Source organism: Poeciliopsis prolifica, unplaced genomic scaffold, assembly GCF_027474105.1.
Source record: "Poeciliopsis prolifica strain line A6 unplaced genomic scaffold, Auburn_PproV2 SCAFFOLD016, whole genome shotgun sequence".
NCBI lineage: Eukaryota > Metazoa > Chordata > Actinopteri > Cyprinodontiformes > Poeciliidae > Poeciliopsis > Poeciliopsis prolifica.
The window spans coordinates 4,997,853-5,013,971 of record NW_026562391.1 but is presented as its reverse complement, the minus strand read 5'-3'; the positions used below and the strand labels follow the sequence as shown (position 1 = coordinate 5,013,971).

The window sequence follows — 16,119 nt, the reverse complement described above, 5'->3', positions numbered from 1 at the left end:
CGTTGCTCTCTGTGACTTTACCATTGTTAGTTTTTAGGTGACATTAGCAGACTGAACACAAAGTAATGACATTTTTAATAGTTCAATAATTAATTTTGAGGGAATATTTGGTGCTATATTTTATTTTAAGGGAGTTCCTTGCATGTCTGACTGAGGCCTGCAGACTGTGTGTCACCAGCAGGGGGAGACAAAGACCTAAAAGTAAACAAAAATCTGTTTTTATTCATTCAGATGACATCATCAAACCAAACGGCTTGGTTCAAGTAGTGAGTTTACTTAAACTGTTCAGGTCTGAAGTATTTCTGATTTTTTTTTTTTTTTTCTCAAACTTTTTCCTTTTACTGTAAAACGTTTTTACAGATGTGTAAAGCTTTAGTTTATGTGCTAAATGAAACAGACAGCAAATAAAAACAGATCTATCCGAAACCTCTCAGCTCTAGTAAATAAAGATAAACGGATCGGGCTTCAACCGGTCGGTTTCTGGTTTTCTTTGAGTTCTGCGCTGCAGGTTTGTTTGTCGAGGAAAGAACTTCAACATGCAACAGAAAATGAAAGAGTCACAAGTTTTTGCACAAAAGCAGAAACCCCCAAAGCAAATGAGCCTGAGGCTTGCGGACACAAAGTCCTCTCACCGATTCTCAGTTGGATTGAGATCTAGACTTTGACTAGACCGTTTTTGCGCTTTAATATGCAACGACTGTGATGTCAGCAGCTTTCTTATTGCCACTCCTCCATTTAAGACACTTTTCTGGGTTGTAAGACTCAATGCTGTCTTGTGGACGGCTTCTCCCACCTGAGCCTTGGATCCATGCAGCTCCTCCAGACTAACCAGGAGCCTCGTCGCAGTTTTCCTTCATCCCTGGCCTGTTCAGACGGACCTCACGTCTTGGTGGGTTTCATACTCTTTGCATCTTCACATGATAGATTGAACAGTGAATATTCTGTCAGTTATGCTCTTTGTTTTAGTCCGTAACAGAATCTCAATAAAATTTATTGACATTTGTAACCTAACACAACTCCGCAGACATATTAAGCTGCTGTAAATCATCACATGTCGATCCTGATCTGTGTATTTTAAGGTGACTGTGTTCCCCTTCATGTGGTCAGCTAGAGATCCAGAGGGTCTGCAGTTCCTCTGACTCCACGCCCAGCCTGGCTGACCCGGCGCCTCTTCACCCAGTGTCGGCCCAGCCCCAAATAACTTTCATTCTGCTCCTGCTGACCATCAGCGACCCCCTCCTCACCACACTGGGAGGAGAAAGTGTGGTGAGGCGGAGTGCGTCTCGGGGAAAGTAAGAAGACGAGAGCATGGATTTTGGTCCTGGAAGGTTCACCCGGAGCGGATTGTGGAGTTTTTCCAACGCTGAGCGTTGGGTCTGGACCCGCCGCTGATGATGCGGAGCTGTGGAAGTCGATTTGTTGAAGAACTTTGAACGTTTTGCCTCATGTGATCGAGGGGGATCGAGGTCAGCGGAGAGGTGAGAGTCCCATTGCCGGCCCAGGCTAAGTTCTGACAGAAGATCTCTGAAATGTGTTTCCCCAGCCGTCTGTCTCGGCATGCTGCGATTCACCTTTCTCCTCTTATTGTGACACAATATCCAAAGGCAGGGGGGTACTGATCCCCCCCCTGACTGGATCAGGTTTTGATCCGGTCACAGCATTTTGTTTTCCTGGGGGACGAGTTCACGTTTCGGATCAGTACCAGTGACATGAAGTTCAGCTGCCCAAGCAGGATTTTCTGCTTTGCAACCCAGAACAGAAATATTTAGTTTTTGGACAGGAGTCCAACCTGTAGCTAGAGCAAAAAGATCCAGAGGTTTTTACTCAATCAGAGCAGGAATTAGAAGAAACTAAAGAGTCCAGAGAAACTCTTATCAGTTTATCCAGAGAAACATCATCAACGTTATCAGACCAGGAATCCAGAGAAACCCCTACTAGTTTATAGGTCACTGACTACTCATCCTTAAACATGTTGTCTTCTTTTGCCCTTTCCTTTGGTTTGCTGTTTTGATGTACTTCCTTCTAATTTATGTAAAGCGACATAGGGTCTTTACCAGTCTACCCAATCAGTCAGTCATCAGCTCATTTTTTACGTGAACTGGAATAAAAGCAACAAGAACTGAATTTTTTTTTTTTTTACTCTTTTTGATCTTTTTTGACTGTGTAAACCAGAATCCATGGTGCATCGGGCTTTGAACAAATAGTCACTACATTATTTTTTTTTAAGTCAGCGCTTTATAAGACTAGGAGTCGCACACCGGATAGACAGCGAGGGAACGTTCAACCAATTAAGATGGAAACGTAAGAAAACCCCTACATCTCTTACCACGAGGAAATGTCACCCTGTTTCTTTGCTTCACAGATGTCCTGAAGAAAGAAAACCCCCAACAAACCTGTGCTGAACCTGAAGCGTCGAGCTGTTTCTGGACGCCGAGTCATTCTCCTGTCAGCCATGGACTCCCAGGGGAGTCCGTACCTCAACAAGGGGGCTCTCTGCTCCACCCTGGGAGGCGCCAGGATCTGCCAGCTAGCGATGGGCTGTGCTGTGATCGCGATGGTGACCCACAGCGCCGGGCACAGCGGGCCGCAGGGCGTGTTCTGCATGGCGGCCTGGTGCTGCTGCTTCGCCGTGTCGGCGGCCGTCTTCTTCCTGGACGCCACCCGTCTCTACAGCTGCCTCCGGGTGTCCTGGGACAACCTGACGGTCACCTGGGCTGCCTGCGCCACGCTCATGTAGGTGACAGAAATCACCAAATAATCGTTTATCTGCAGATTTTACCCCCCAGTATTCAACTCAAGTTTGTTTCTATAGCACATTGCAGCAACAAGGCAGTTCAAAGTGCCTTGCATCATGAATATTATTTCATAATACCAATTAGGAAACAATCAGTAAACATTATGTTTTGTCAAATACGATGGTCAAAATCAACAAGCAAGTATAGACTGGAGATGCCCTCTGGTTGGTCTCCAGAACTGGAGATCGCCTTCGGACTGACGTATCCGACCGACCGACTGCTCAATTTCTCCAAAGTTATGAGTGTTTGTGATGTTATGCGTCACCCTGTTGAGCTGTGATGATCTTGTGACATTTCCAGAATGTACCGCATCTCCTACCTGGTGGTAGGAAATGCGGTACATCTTTTGATTTCCTAAATCAATATACAATTGATTTAGGAAATCACCACCGTCAATCAATCGGTTTTAAGATCTTGCTCTTGCCTCGATTTGCTGAACTTGAGTGTGCTGTGACGTAAAAACCCAGAGAGATGAACCCGTCTTCCTGTCTCCTTTCTGCGCTGCAGGTACGTGACGGCCTCCGTGGTTTACCCGCTGTTCTTCGTCAGGTCCGAGTGTCCGTACGAAGGCTGCGAAGTCCGAGACTTCCGCATCGCCGTCACCGTCTGCTCCATCCTGGGAACTCTGGCCTACGGAGCCGAAGTGGCCCTGTGCCGGGCCAGACCGGGCCAGATCGTGGTGGGCTACATGGCTACCATCCCCGGCCTTCTGAAAGTGGTGCAGGCCTTCGTCGCCTGCATCATCTTTGGCGCTCTGGCCAACGGGAGCCAGTTCTCGCGTTACGCCGCCACAATCTACTGTGTTGTCGTCTACGCTTCCTGCTTTGCTCTCACCGCCCTGGTGGTCATGATGACCGTGTGCAAACGCACCAAAACTGTGAGGTGCATGCCCTTCGATCGCTTCGTAGTGGTGTGCACCTTCCTGGAGGTTTTGCTCTACCTGAGCGCCTCGGTGGTGTGGCCAGTTTTCTGCTTTGACTCAAAATATGGGTCTGCATGGAGACCTTCGTCGTGTCCGCAAGGGAAGTGTCCTTGGGACAGCAAAGTGGTGGTGGCCGTGTTCTCTTGTGTGAATTTTGGGCTTTATCTGACAGACCTGCTGTACTCACAGAGGATCCGATTTGCTTCGTCACGCGTTCCCACCAACACGCGGGTGTAGAACCACTCAGAACCCTAAAAACTGTCAATCCAGTGTCACATGAACTATTCAGAAAGTTACAATACTTCTTGTGTTCTGAATTTTCCTTTCAATGTTTTTACTTGACAAAGGCCACATGTTGTGCGTGCGGCGTGTCCTTCAAAATGGAGGAATGATAACAATTATCTGGGGTGAAATTTTAAAACATTGAATGACAGTCACGTGTTTTAAAAAATATCTGTTGAAAGAAATATCGAAAATATCCTACAAATATCACCATGATGAACGTGTCATCATGTAGGACGTTTTCAGCTGGTTACTTTTTCGAAGTCACATTTTTACACGTCGGACACTTTTGGGTTGTTATTCTCATTCAGGTAAAGGAAACTGAACACGATTGTGTCTCTGTGACGCCGTGCTTTCAACAAGACCGCGCTTGAAATGGGTTCTCTGAGCTGCGACTGATTTCTAAACAACACAACATTGGTTGATCTTGACATGAGGAGGATTATGAGTCATTTCCTCTCTTTGTGATTTCACACTTGTGTAGTTTTAGATTTTTGCATCCCACGTTTTTTGATGTGCAAAAAGGAGCGACCCGTGCCAGGATGTTCTTATCGATCACGTTTGCTGCCTCATGGGCAACGCTTTTAAATTAATTGTTCATAATTTACCCAGAATGTGCTGGAAGGAAGTTTGATTACGGGACTTCAGTTATTTTAGTCAGCGGGTCATAATCTGTCATATTTATTGTTTCTTAAGTTTTATGAGATTATTTCTTATTGCATTGCCAAAATCAGAAAAGATGCAACATAAAAACACCAGAGAAAAGCTTGCCATTATGTAACATTATGCATGACATTTTAGATCTTTATGTTTTTACAGTTCATCTGGGAAGGAGTCAAAACTCTTCACTTTGTCTTAATTTCATGTGACATCCTTTTAATATTTAATTTTTTTTATTATCTTTTATTACAAAGTGAAAAGAGTGGTTTGGGAATGAAAATCATATGTACGTAAGTATCACACCCATTGCTGTTTGTATTTGTAGGACATCAAATACAAATAAATACACAATAATTAAGCTTGAAATATGGGAATGAAAAAAGGTTTGTTTATGGGTAAAATAAAGATAAATGGAAGAAGAAATTTCCTAAATAGCAACATGTGGGCATAAAATAGTGGGAATTAATGGCCAAAAGGGTGAAATGGTCCCAAGCCTATTTGTGGTTTCATAAAGAAATAAATATTCCTCATAAGATGATGAAGTACTGAAGTAAGAATTCACGTCTGGAAATTCAGGAAAGAAAGTTTTTACACAACTCATGGTTTAGAAATTATCTCAACCATCTGAGACACTTGAAATAATGTGACTGATCCTGACATGCATGGAGGCCACAGCTCCTGAAACACAGACACACACACACACACACACACTTCAATCCAAAGAACTGCTGAGGAGTTTCTCCTCTCCGACGCGTCCCACAGAAATGACATCCTACCTCTTTAAATAATCCCCTGACCCATTCCTGACCCAAGCTTTCTCAGACCTGCACATACATAAGTAAACCATCCAAACACGACACTTTTTGTCTGTGGATTAACACATGCTGTCCTGCAGCTTGACTGTCGGTGAAAATAACGCATAAAGTGTGTAGCGTAAATTGTACATCTGGTGATGGCATCTGTGGTATCCCTGCCATCTCCAAACCCCACACCCAGCAATTCACAGACTGCCGAAAATAAACACCAGCCGTCTGCAGTCACTCTGAAGCAGTGACACTGCATTTATAGGAAGCCATCTGATGTCAAAGCTGCTTGGGGAATGTCTTTTTTGTTAACGTGTACAAAGAAAATGGACAGCAGTTTTTAGAAAGAGCAGAGGACTTTTTCTCCAGATTACCTTCAGCTTGAACACACCAGTATGATCACACTGACAACAAGGTCGATGTGTCCGAGCAATCTTTGTGTGTTTACACTCCAAACATGGCCCTGACAGGTCAAATCTGTCATGTACTCTGGCTGTTCAAATGATCTCTGAAGTTAAACTATATATATATATATATATATATATATATATATATATATATATATATAATATATATATATATATATATATATATATATATATATATATATATATTTTTTTTTTTTTTTTTTTTTTTTTTTTTTGATTTTCCAGAAAGTGAATGTGGAGCAGCAAACATCCTGTAAAACTGTCCAGCCGTGAATCCGACACCAGCTGGCCGCTTCATGTGTTCAAATCTGACTAAGACTGCTGAGGACGTCACTGTGTGATTTAGAGCTTTGCTGCTTTACTCGTTCTGCCAATATTTGTGATTTACAGAGTGAAACTCGGAGACTAATGTATGATTGCAAACAATTAGAGACCAAAGCGGTGAAAGCTTTCGCAGTCTGTCACAGCAGAGCCCTACTCTCCCCCGTTTTCAGCAGCCGCTTCATGCATAGCGCTCTTCTCTTCCTCCCTGCTGGCCTCCGTCTCGAGCAGCGGAGACACTCTGCAGACGGGGACGAGCTGTGACAGGTGTCCATCATGGCTGTCCCCTCCGGATTTCCGCACAGAGGGACGGGGCACGGCTGGTCTACGACTAATCTCTGATGTCATGGGCTGCTGATGCAGTTTCCTCCCTGAAGCTCCGGGCTTTGGCTTGACCAAATCTTGAGTGGATTGTTGCCAGCATCTGAATCCCCTCCCTCTCTCTCAGAATTAGAAAGATTGCTGTACTTTTGTCACAGCAACTTTAAAAGCAACATTCTATAGGCAATATTCACTTTCATTTTATACCTTGGAGCTTTTCAGCTGCTCTTTGAGATCATGTTCGTCATGTGTTTATGTTTCATGTTATCTGAGGCGTAATCACCTGCGTGAAGTCGGGCCCCATCTTCTTCAAATCGAACAAAATTAGCGTCAAACCTTTTTGTGCTGCATTTGTGCAGAAATTTTTTTCTTTTTTTTTCCTGCTACCATTTTAAAGATATTGATAGATATTTCCAGAAGTCATCAAAGGTCAGCCACATTTACAAAATCAAGCAAAATTTGGCGCCAATCAACATGGAGCAATTCATTCATATGAAGTTCCTTTGATTTTTATCATTTGTGTGGGCGGAGGTTGACCTCTGGTGACCTCTGCTGACCTCTGGACACTTTATTTTTAATCTTACCAATTATAACGGCACAAACGATCCTTTTTCACTGCACAAACACAGGACAAACACAGCATAGTTGATTGACACCATATTTCTTTTGGTTGCGTAAATGTGGACTGGCTGGTTAACCTTCGATGACCTCTGAAATGTTTACAAATACCTTTAAAGGGACAGCAGCACAAATGAAACTGGTTTGCCGCGCAAAGCAACACAAGCATCTGACAGCAATTTTGTTCAATTTGAAGAAGGAGAGAAGAACTTCACTCAGGTGGAATAATTTTCTGGGGTTTTGTTGAGAAATTGGGAGGAGTCAGTGTGTATGACATGATGATTTTAAACATTTGAAAGTTTAAATTTGAATACAGTGTATAAAAAGAAATGTAATCATTTTCTTGATTTAGGTCAGTTCGGTGACCAGACCTGAGCGATCAAATACTTATTTCTAATTGATTATTTAACAATCATAGAGTGTGATTTTCTGGATTTTGCTTAGATTCTGTTTCTCACAGCTGAAAACTACAAACCTCTCTGCCCGCTGACTTGCTTTCATGACACGCATGCACCAAAACAGTCTGTCGTGACTTTTTCTCCTGGATCCGCCAGTTTAATACATTCCAGCTTTCGGGTCATTTTTAGGAATCTCTCAGTGTTTCATCAAACAAGAGCAACGTCATGTCGTGCCTCGGCGCTCACACAGAGTCTGAGTCATGGGTAAAAGGGACAGGCGCAGGCAGCGGGAAGCTTTGTGCGTCAGTCAGACTGAGAGGAAGAGCCACAGGGAGAAACTGCAAAGCGCTTCAGCAAGTATAAAGCTGCGGTGTGTAACTTTTTCACATATTTGTTCAAACTGTAACTGTGTCGTCACAGCATAATTTGAGACGGATAAAAAATTAGACGGAAAAAAGTCGAAGCTCTGCTGCCTTCTCCCATCTGCAGAAATAGACCACTCAGTCAGAAACAATGTCAGGAGGAGGGTCTTAGCGCTCCTGTACTGAACCTGCACACTCCAAGCGAACAGAGAAACGAACAAAATCCAGATTAAAACTGAGTCAGATGAGTAGAGGTGAACCGACGGACAGCAGGCGGCATAAAGACTCAACCAAATCCGGAGTGAACAAGATCCTTGATTTAGACTTTACTTGTATTTTTGTTTTTGGAACAAGAAGTTCTGCTCCTGTCCGACTGACTTAACGAGGATCTGAACAGCTGATGGTCCCGGGCCACCAGCTGCATTTGGCTTTAAATATAGACATGAACATAGAGCCCACCATCCCAAGTCTGCATTCCTGTGAGGAAATGAATGTGGTGCCTTAGGGGAGCAGGCATACCAACTTCCTAATGTATAGAGTAAATTTAGCCTTGTGTGGCATGAGAGACATTAAAGGAAGTAGTCGGAGAGAAGCGTTGGTCCTTTCAATGTCTGCACAGTGAAGAAGAGGATGCTCTGCTGGGAGGGAAATTACAAAAGGTTCAGGTTTTACAAAAGGTTTGTGTGGAGCACCTCTGAGCAGTCAGACAGAAATCAGAAATGCTAACACTCAGATCTTAACAAAAAAAACCCCCAAAGTATTACAAAATTCACAGCTTCTCTAGCATTTGATACAATTTCTACAGCATATATATTGGAGCTCATGAGTTTTGTTTTAGACAAATGTTTTTTCTGTTGCTATTTTCTGGAGGAAAATAGCAACATTTCAGAGCAACAGTGTGGCTTAGTGAGTCGTCCTACATCAGTTCTTCTGTTCTCGTTTGTGTGTCTCTGCTGTGTCTCCACAGACCCTCGGTTGGTTGTGACGGGCGATTGCTCATATTGAACCAGGCTCTGCTGGAGGGTTTCTTTTTCTGTCAAAGGGGAGTTTTTCCTCCTCACTGTCGCTACATGCTCAGTAGTGAACGCTGGAAGTCAATGACTCAACAAAATCCACTGGCTTTCCTTGGACAGAAAGCTTTTTAAACTAATTTAAACGACAAAGTGAACTTAATGCACTGTTTGGAAACTAGGATAAGTTGGAATCTATGTGATTAATTGAAATGGAATGACTGTGCATTGAGATGACTTGTGTATTGGCACAACATAAATAAACTGAATGGAAAACTTTAACAAAGAAATGGTGAAGAGTCTTTGTTGTGCTGGTTTTCTGCTTACTTAAGGCTCTTTCTGTATGAAAATGGTCTATAAAAAGTTTGATTGGTCGACAAAGTGGTGTAGGATGGATGGATGGATGGATGGATGGATGGATGGATGGATGGATGGATGGATGGATGGATGGATGGATGATGGATGGATGGATAGATAGATAGATAGATAGATAGATAGATAGATAGATAGATTTGCAGTCAAACAGCACTTTATACAAAACATGACCTACTTTCTACATCACTGCGCTTCACTATCATCCTTAGCGCTGAAACTCAGAGGAATGATGCAACTGGGCGTAGAGAACGTTAGGTCCCGCCCACGTCTCACATTTTCCATTTTAATTGGTCGAATCCTCGGAACGTCTGTTCGTGATTGGTCAAATCCCCTTTCAGTGCACATGGGGGCTGAGTTAAGGAAAAAAAAAGAAAAGAAAAGGGGAAGCCACGTTGACACAAGAAGTGTGTTTCTTTTCGTGTCCCGGGAAATAAAGGTCACGTCGACAACTGTCTGTTCAGCTGGAGCGTCAACAGTAAGACATGTGTTGGTTTGTATGACTAGCAGTTTAATCTCCGGAAACCCGGGCTAGCAAGAGGCGACCTGCTGCGTTCGGGAGAGCTAGCATCACAAAAGGAAGAAACTAGCTGGTCTAGCTCCATGGTATCACACTTAGTTCAGGGTTTAACTGAACCGCAGCACAGTTTACAAAGATTCATCTTTTATTTTGTCTCATTAGGATGTATTTCTGAACTGACAATGAAATAAAGCATGCTTTTGTTGTTATGAAGGAAACTGTCAAACAGTGACGTTCCCTCCCAGATAAAACAATGTTTGTGTCTATTTGCAGAACTTTTTCCTCATGTTTGATCCCCACCAGCTTCACTTTTACGTTTTTGATCAAGCTCGACTTGAAAACTTGTATAGAAGCCGCTATGTTTGTTTGTTTGTTCTTTTCTTTTATTTTTTTTTATTTTTTAAAAAGGACAGATGTTGATCTTGCAGCATCTGTCTGCTTTTCCGGACAGGTCGTGAACGCCACATCATCTGTCAGGATGAGCGTCGGGTTCATTGGAGCAGGCCAGCTGGCTCATGCACTTGTGAAAGGTTTCACTGCTGCAGGTAAAGATTTCTGCAAATATTTATCTGTTTATATGTTTTTTTTAGTTAGTTAGTTAGTTAGTTAGTTAGTTAGTTAGTATTAATCAACCAGGACATCTTTCATTCCAACTTGCTGGAAAGCACAGACTGATGGAAATAATGGCATCTTACTGCAATACAGCCCACATTGATATCGCAGCAACAAGTGGGACTTTATATATTGTGCTTCTTTTCTTATTAAATGACATGCTTTTTAAACAGGTACTAAACATTTCCCATGTCTATACAGACCAATGCGTTCCCATGCCGTTCCAGATGTCTTTCTTTCTTTTTCTCTTCCTTTCTTTTTTGTCCAAAAACGTGTAAAGTGAAAAGGTCAAAATGACCAGCACCTCAGATGACTCTTCATCTCTCTGTGTTTTCAGCCACTGAGACGTTTTCCATCCTCAGTTTCCGCTGCAGTGTGATTCGGAAGCCCAAATGTGAATGATTCAATGCGGCTTTCAAACATTTGCATTCAAAACTTGTTTGTCTTTAGTTTTAACAAGGTTCTGGGCAGGTGCTTGAAATCCTTGAAAGTCTTTGAATTTCAATCAGGTGTTTTCAGTGCATAAAGACCTTTTAAAGTTCTTAATATTCAAACTGCGTAGTTTTATAATAAAGTCCAATCTAACATTTAAATAAAAGCCTAAATTTGTGAAACATTATTTGTCAGATTTTTAAAGACAGACACTTTTTTGTTTCTCCCCGTCTTCTGTTAAATCAGACTCAACTTTTCTTGTTTTAAGTCAGTTAGATTTGCCAAAATTATTTCTATGTGCTAAATTCCTGAAAACATTAATAACATCAATCAATTATGTCATAAAATAGCAAAGTTAGACTTTTTAAATTCGTTTGTATTGTTTTTATCTCCAAAGAGTGAAAAGTTTGAAAGCTTACCTTGAAAATTGCTTGAATTTTCCTGTGGGAATAAATAGTTTTTGAATCCTGTTTAATGGATCAACAGAATCATAAGGTAATCTCAGACCAGCTGATATTGTCTTCGGTAGTTTCCTGTTTGGCGTCAACCTATGCAGCTCTACTTATTTGAATGTTTATCGTCTCGTCGTCCTTTCCTTCAGGTGTGATCGCAGCCCACAGGATCACAGCCAGCTCCCCAGACACAGACCTGCCCACAGTGACGGGGCTGAGGGTGAGGCTTGGCTGCGTCATGTTTTGAAATGTGTGAAATAAAGAATGTGCCTTTCTTTAGTGCAATTTTTTACTTTTTTTTAAAGTCCCGTGTTTCTTGTTTTTCCTTTAGAAAATGGGGGTGAATCTGACCACGAGCAACAAAGAAACGGTCAACAGGAGCGACGTTTTGTTTCTGGCAGTGAAGCCCCACATCATCCCCTTCGTCCTGGACGAGATCGGACCGGACATCGAAGACCGCCATCTCATCGTCTCCTGTGCTGCAGGCGTCACCATCAGCTCCATAGAGAAAGTAAAGCTCTCAACCTTTTCTACGCCCTTCCTTTCAGAGATCTGGTTATAGCTCTGATGTGACTCTCTTTCACACACCTGCCGTGTTTTTTTTTTCTTTTCCTCTTCTCTGGTTGATGCAGAAACTGCTGCAGCACCGTTCGACTCCCAGAGTCATGAGATGTATGACCAACACTCCTGTCGTGGTGCGCGAGGGCGCCACCGTGTACGCCACAGGAACACACGCAGAGGTCAGTGGGCGGATTAGTGCGCTGCTCCAGCAGAGAGAAACTATTCCTCTTTGGAAAACATGATGAATTGATGAATGTAATCTGAAAAGAAGAGCTGGACATTGACGACACACGTGCGTGGTTTTGATGAAGGTGGAGGATGGGAAGCTGCTGGAGCAGCTGATGGCCAGTGTTGGGTTCTGCACAGAGGTGGAGGAGGACCTGATTGATGCTGTGACTGGACTGAGTGGCAGTGGACCCGCCTACGTGAGTGAAGCTCTGTTTTTCAACAGAATTTGGACCAGGTGAAGCTAAAATCGCCACTTGATTAGTTCTAGGTGAACCGCGCCGACTGTTATTTTGGTATGTTTCAGAGTCCAGCTTCACAGACTCTCAGGTTATTGATTAATGTGACAATTATTTCAATAATCGATTAAACATAAATAATTAGATTAATCTTTTCAACCCTAATCAAAATCTAAATTCTACATCTAGGCTTTAAATACGAATTGAGGAACTTCATTTTCAGTTTTCTGCACGCAGTTTTAAATATCACTGGGAGCTAAACCGGCCCAGAGTACTATGCTGCCACCACTGTGCTGTATCTTTGAAATGATGCAGAAATGTGGAGAGAGAAGAAGAATGAACTACTTTTATCTAGTTAAAGCTTTTGTAAGAATGCAGGAAGTATCTCAGTGTTGTTAATAACTTTATATTGGCAACATAAATCCATTCTGCTGTCTTCAGTCAGAGGCTTCATCACAATAGCTTTAACACAGACTGCTACAGGAGTTCCGTCCTGCCCATGCCCATCAGCATTTACATCAGTAATCTTAAAGATATATTGTTGTGTTAAATTTGAAAGAAGGACCGAAGCGTAAACGAGTTAATGATGTTATGTTTTCATGAATGTAGTTTTTCCTGACGGCAGATCTTGACTTTTTCTGTCAAACAATAATTCTTAGAGGGCAGCGTAATTAGAAAAGCAACCGTACAACAGATGAATCCCAGATATTTATGATGCAGCTTGAACTTGTCCTTCTCTTTGGTTTTGTGTTTCGTGTGTTTTTTTTTAACTAGGCTTTCACAGCCCTGGACGCTCTTGCAGACGGAGGCGTGAAGATGGGTCTGCCCAGGAGGCTCGCCGTCAGACTCGGCGCTCAGGCTATCTTGGTGAGTTCTCTGATGTTTGTGCATCAGGTGTTTCACCGCATGTTAGGAGGCAAAAAAAATGATCATTAATGTCTTGCATAATTTAAAATGACTGACAGAGAGACGTTTCTTTTCAGTATTAATGATACTGCAGAGAAACCAAGAGGTATAGTAGATTCTGACCTAAAAATAAAAGGACACCATTCTTGTTTTGTTTTTGTTTTTGACTTATGTTTTTCCACCATGTGAAATATCAGAATTATTTCAGCTGTTTTGGTTGGAGCTTGAGTTGCTATAGCTGTGTTGGTCCTGATGTTCCTCAGGGAGCAGCCAAGATGCTGCTGGACTCTGAGCAGCACCCCGGCCAGCTGAAGGACAACGTCTGCTCACCAGGGGGCGCCACCATCCACGCCCTGCACTTCTTGGAGAGCGGTGGCTTTAGAAGCCTCCTGATCAACGCGGTGGAGGCTTCATGCATCAGGACCAGGTGAGGCTGTCGCATCACAAAATCCATATTTCACATCAACAATGAAAGAAAGATGCTTCTTTTTTTGTAAACATGATTGTTTTGTTTTATGCAATTTTAGAGCGTCTTGCTAAAGTATTCATGCACAAATGAACCTTTTCACACTTTATTATGTCGCGAACTTTAATTTTGTAGAGTCACATTTTGTTGCAGTTGATCTTTTGTGTCGTCTCTGGCAGCTTTGCACTTGGAGACCAAAAGGTTTGCCCATCCAACTCAGATTATTCATTTAACCACTTCAGCCTTTTTGATGCAATACTTGAAATGCATTGAAAGATGCAAATAAACTGATAATTCAGTTTCTTTTTTAAATAAAAAAATAAACATTTTCTTGGCTAGTATGCAACAAAGTAGAATCATTTTATTAAATACTTGATCATTTACATCTAAGCATGCGTCTGCTAACATCAATATGTGATGTTGACAATAATACGGTACAAGGATAATCTGTTGGGTTTTTTTTAAACATATTAATTATTTCACAGCAAAATGTGCTTAATTGGAGATTTTATTTTTACAGAATTTGAACCAGGTGACGTTAAAAATTATGCCAGTTGAGGAGTTTTGGGTTCAACATATTTACAAATAAAGAAGCTTTTTTTTTCCATCATAAATGAAACAATTGTGTATTTATTCTTTACATTTTTGGCTTAATTACTGTTTTGTTCTTTCAGCAAATGGTATGTTTTACAGTCTGAATACTCCAGTTAACAATCAATTATGGAAGTAGCTGAGGATTATTTCAACAATCGGTTAATCTTAATTAATCCAATTAATTGTTTCAGTCCTGCTGTTCACTAATTAACTGACTATTGAAGGCAATAGTTGGTACCATAGTAAAGTGGGCTGAATACAAAAGCCTGCCACACTTCTCAGTTTTTTGTTTTATTTTTTTCCCATTTGTGAAATATTTGAAAGTGAGCAATTTTTTTTTGTTTTTGACACAGTTAAATTTGACTAAACAACTCCTGAATGGGTGTGTTTATTTTTATTACTCCATGCAGAGAGCTGCAGTTCCTTGCGGATCAAGAGTGCATCTCTCCGGCAGCCATTAAGAAAACCACCCTGGATAAAGTGTTGCAGCAACCCGGAGTTGGAGTCGCCGGGGACGCCGGCGGGAACGGCCGGTCGGGCCTCAACCTCTTCAACAACCGCACGTCTGGGATCAAAAAGAAGAACTGAGAGCAGAGATCGGCACGCGGAAAGACGGGCATGCTGCAGGTCCACGTCTAAACATGCAGACTCACAACGGGTCGCCAACCGCCGTCCAACCGTAGGATTAAACAGTGGACTCAGGACTGAAGTCACCAACAAAATCAATTTCTGGTGTTTTTTTTATTCGTGCGAGAGCCAGGAACACATACATTTCACACAGGCAGAGGAGTGATCTGCACAGCTGGCGCCTCCTGCTGTGATTATACATGAACACAAGTCCAGTTAGAGAAACCAGAAGAACCAAAGGTGCTACTGTGCTGTTTTTGCAGCCTTAAACCTCCATCATGTTCCACGTTATCTTCAGGTTTTTACTTTTGGCATAAAGTTAACAATGTTCATCCAATGTTATGTCAGGGATTTTGTCCCCTGTAGAAAAAAAACAACAGTTTTTTTTTGTTATATAACAATAACTTTGTCATCCTATGTTTTCTCTGAAAGCCCAAAGAGAATTTTTATGTTTTCCTTTCTGCAAATGTGATGTAATTACCTATAAGTGCTACAATAAAGCTTAAACAAGGTGCATTAAAAAGCACAGTTCATTACATATATTAATGAATTTCTCTCTAAATAAGGTGTCTAGTAATATTTGTTTTCTCCACAGTTTATTCAGAATAATTTTTTCGGAGTCTGAGCCTTTAAAGGTTTTTATCATTATTTCCAGTAATTTTAATTTATGAGTATAAAAGAGCTTTTACTCTGCAACACGGTTATTCTTGCCTGTTTTGTAAAGCCAGACTAGTAAATCATCCCCTTAGCATGATGCTGCCCCTGCTGTGTTTGAGATTTGGTTTCTTTGTCCGTTTGAAACACTTGTGGCGATTTCCTTTCATCTGATGGGAAATTGGCGTCAGTAACGGTCACTAACTGGGTCAGATCGACGGCCATAACTGTGCGTTCCTACGAGAGAATAATCCCAAACTGGTTATGGAACAAATGAAGCAGACCATATAGACGATCTTCTCCAAGCCTCAACCTGAACGTTAAAGCTGCAGAATGTAACTTTTATAAATGTTTTTTTTTTCCACGTTTGTCAAAACCTATCACTATGCGATGACATTAATAATATGAGACAGATAAAGTGTGAAAAAAATTCAGCACCTTTAGCTTTTCTCAGTATTTCTCCTGCCATCTACAGAAATGCACCCTTCGCTCAGAAACAACCAATCAGAGCCAGAAGGCAGGTCTTAATGCTGTCAATC

General features: G+C 41.8%; 2 protein-coding genes across 2 annotated transcripts; both read left to right on the top strand.

The window, feature by feature from the left end:
- The first annotated feature begins 758 nt into the window (after positions 1-758).
- On the top strand, positions 759-5,025 carry LOC129367365 (myeloid-associated differentiation marker-like protein 2). Its single transcript, XM_055041743.1, has 3 exons — positions 759-1,478; positions 2,363-2,733; positions 3,303-5,025. Exons 2-3 carry the CDS (start codon positions 2,453-2,455, stop codon positions 3,952-3,954), a joined length of 933 nt encoding a protein of 310 aa, XP_054897718.1. The 5' UTR covers positions 759-1,478; positions 2,363-2,452; the 3' UTR covers positions 3,955-5,025.
- A 4,635-nt stretch (positions 5,026-9,660) lies between these two features.
- On the top strand, positions 9,661-15,438 carry pycr1b (pyrroline-5-carboxylate reductase 1b). Its single transcript, XM_055041732.1, has 9 exons — positions 9,661-9,770; positions 10,264-10,357; positions 11,458-11,528; positions 11,640-11,819; positions 11,941-12,048; positions 12,181-12,294; positions 13,108-13,200; positions 13,503-13,666; positions 14,710-15,438. Exons 2-9 carry the CDS (start codon positions 10,291-10,293, stop codon positions 14,885-14,887), a joined length of 975 nt encoding a protein of 324 aa, XP_054897707.1. The 5' UTR covers positions 9,661-9,770; positions 10,264-10,290; the 3' UTR covers positions 14,888-15,438.
- Positions 15,439-16,119: the final 681 nt, after the last annotated feature.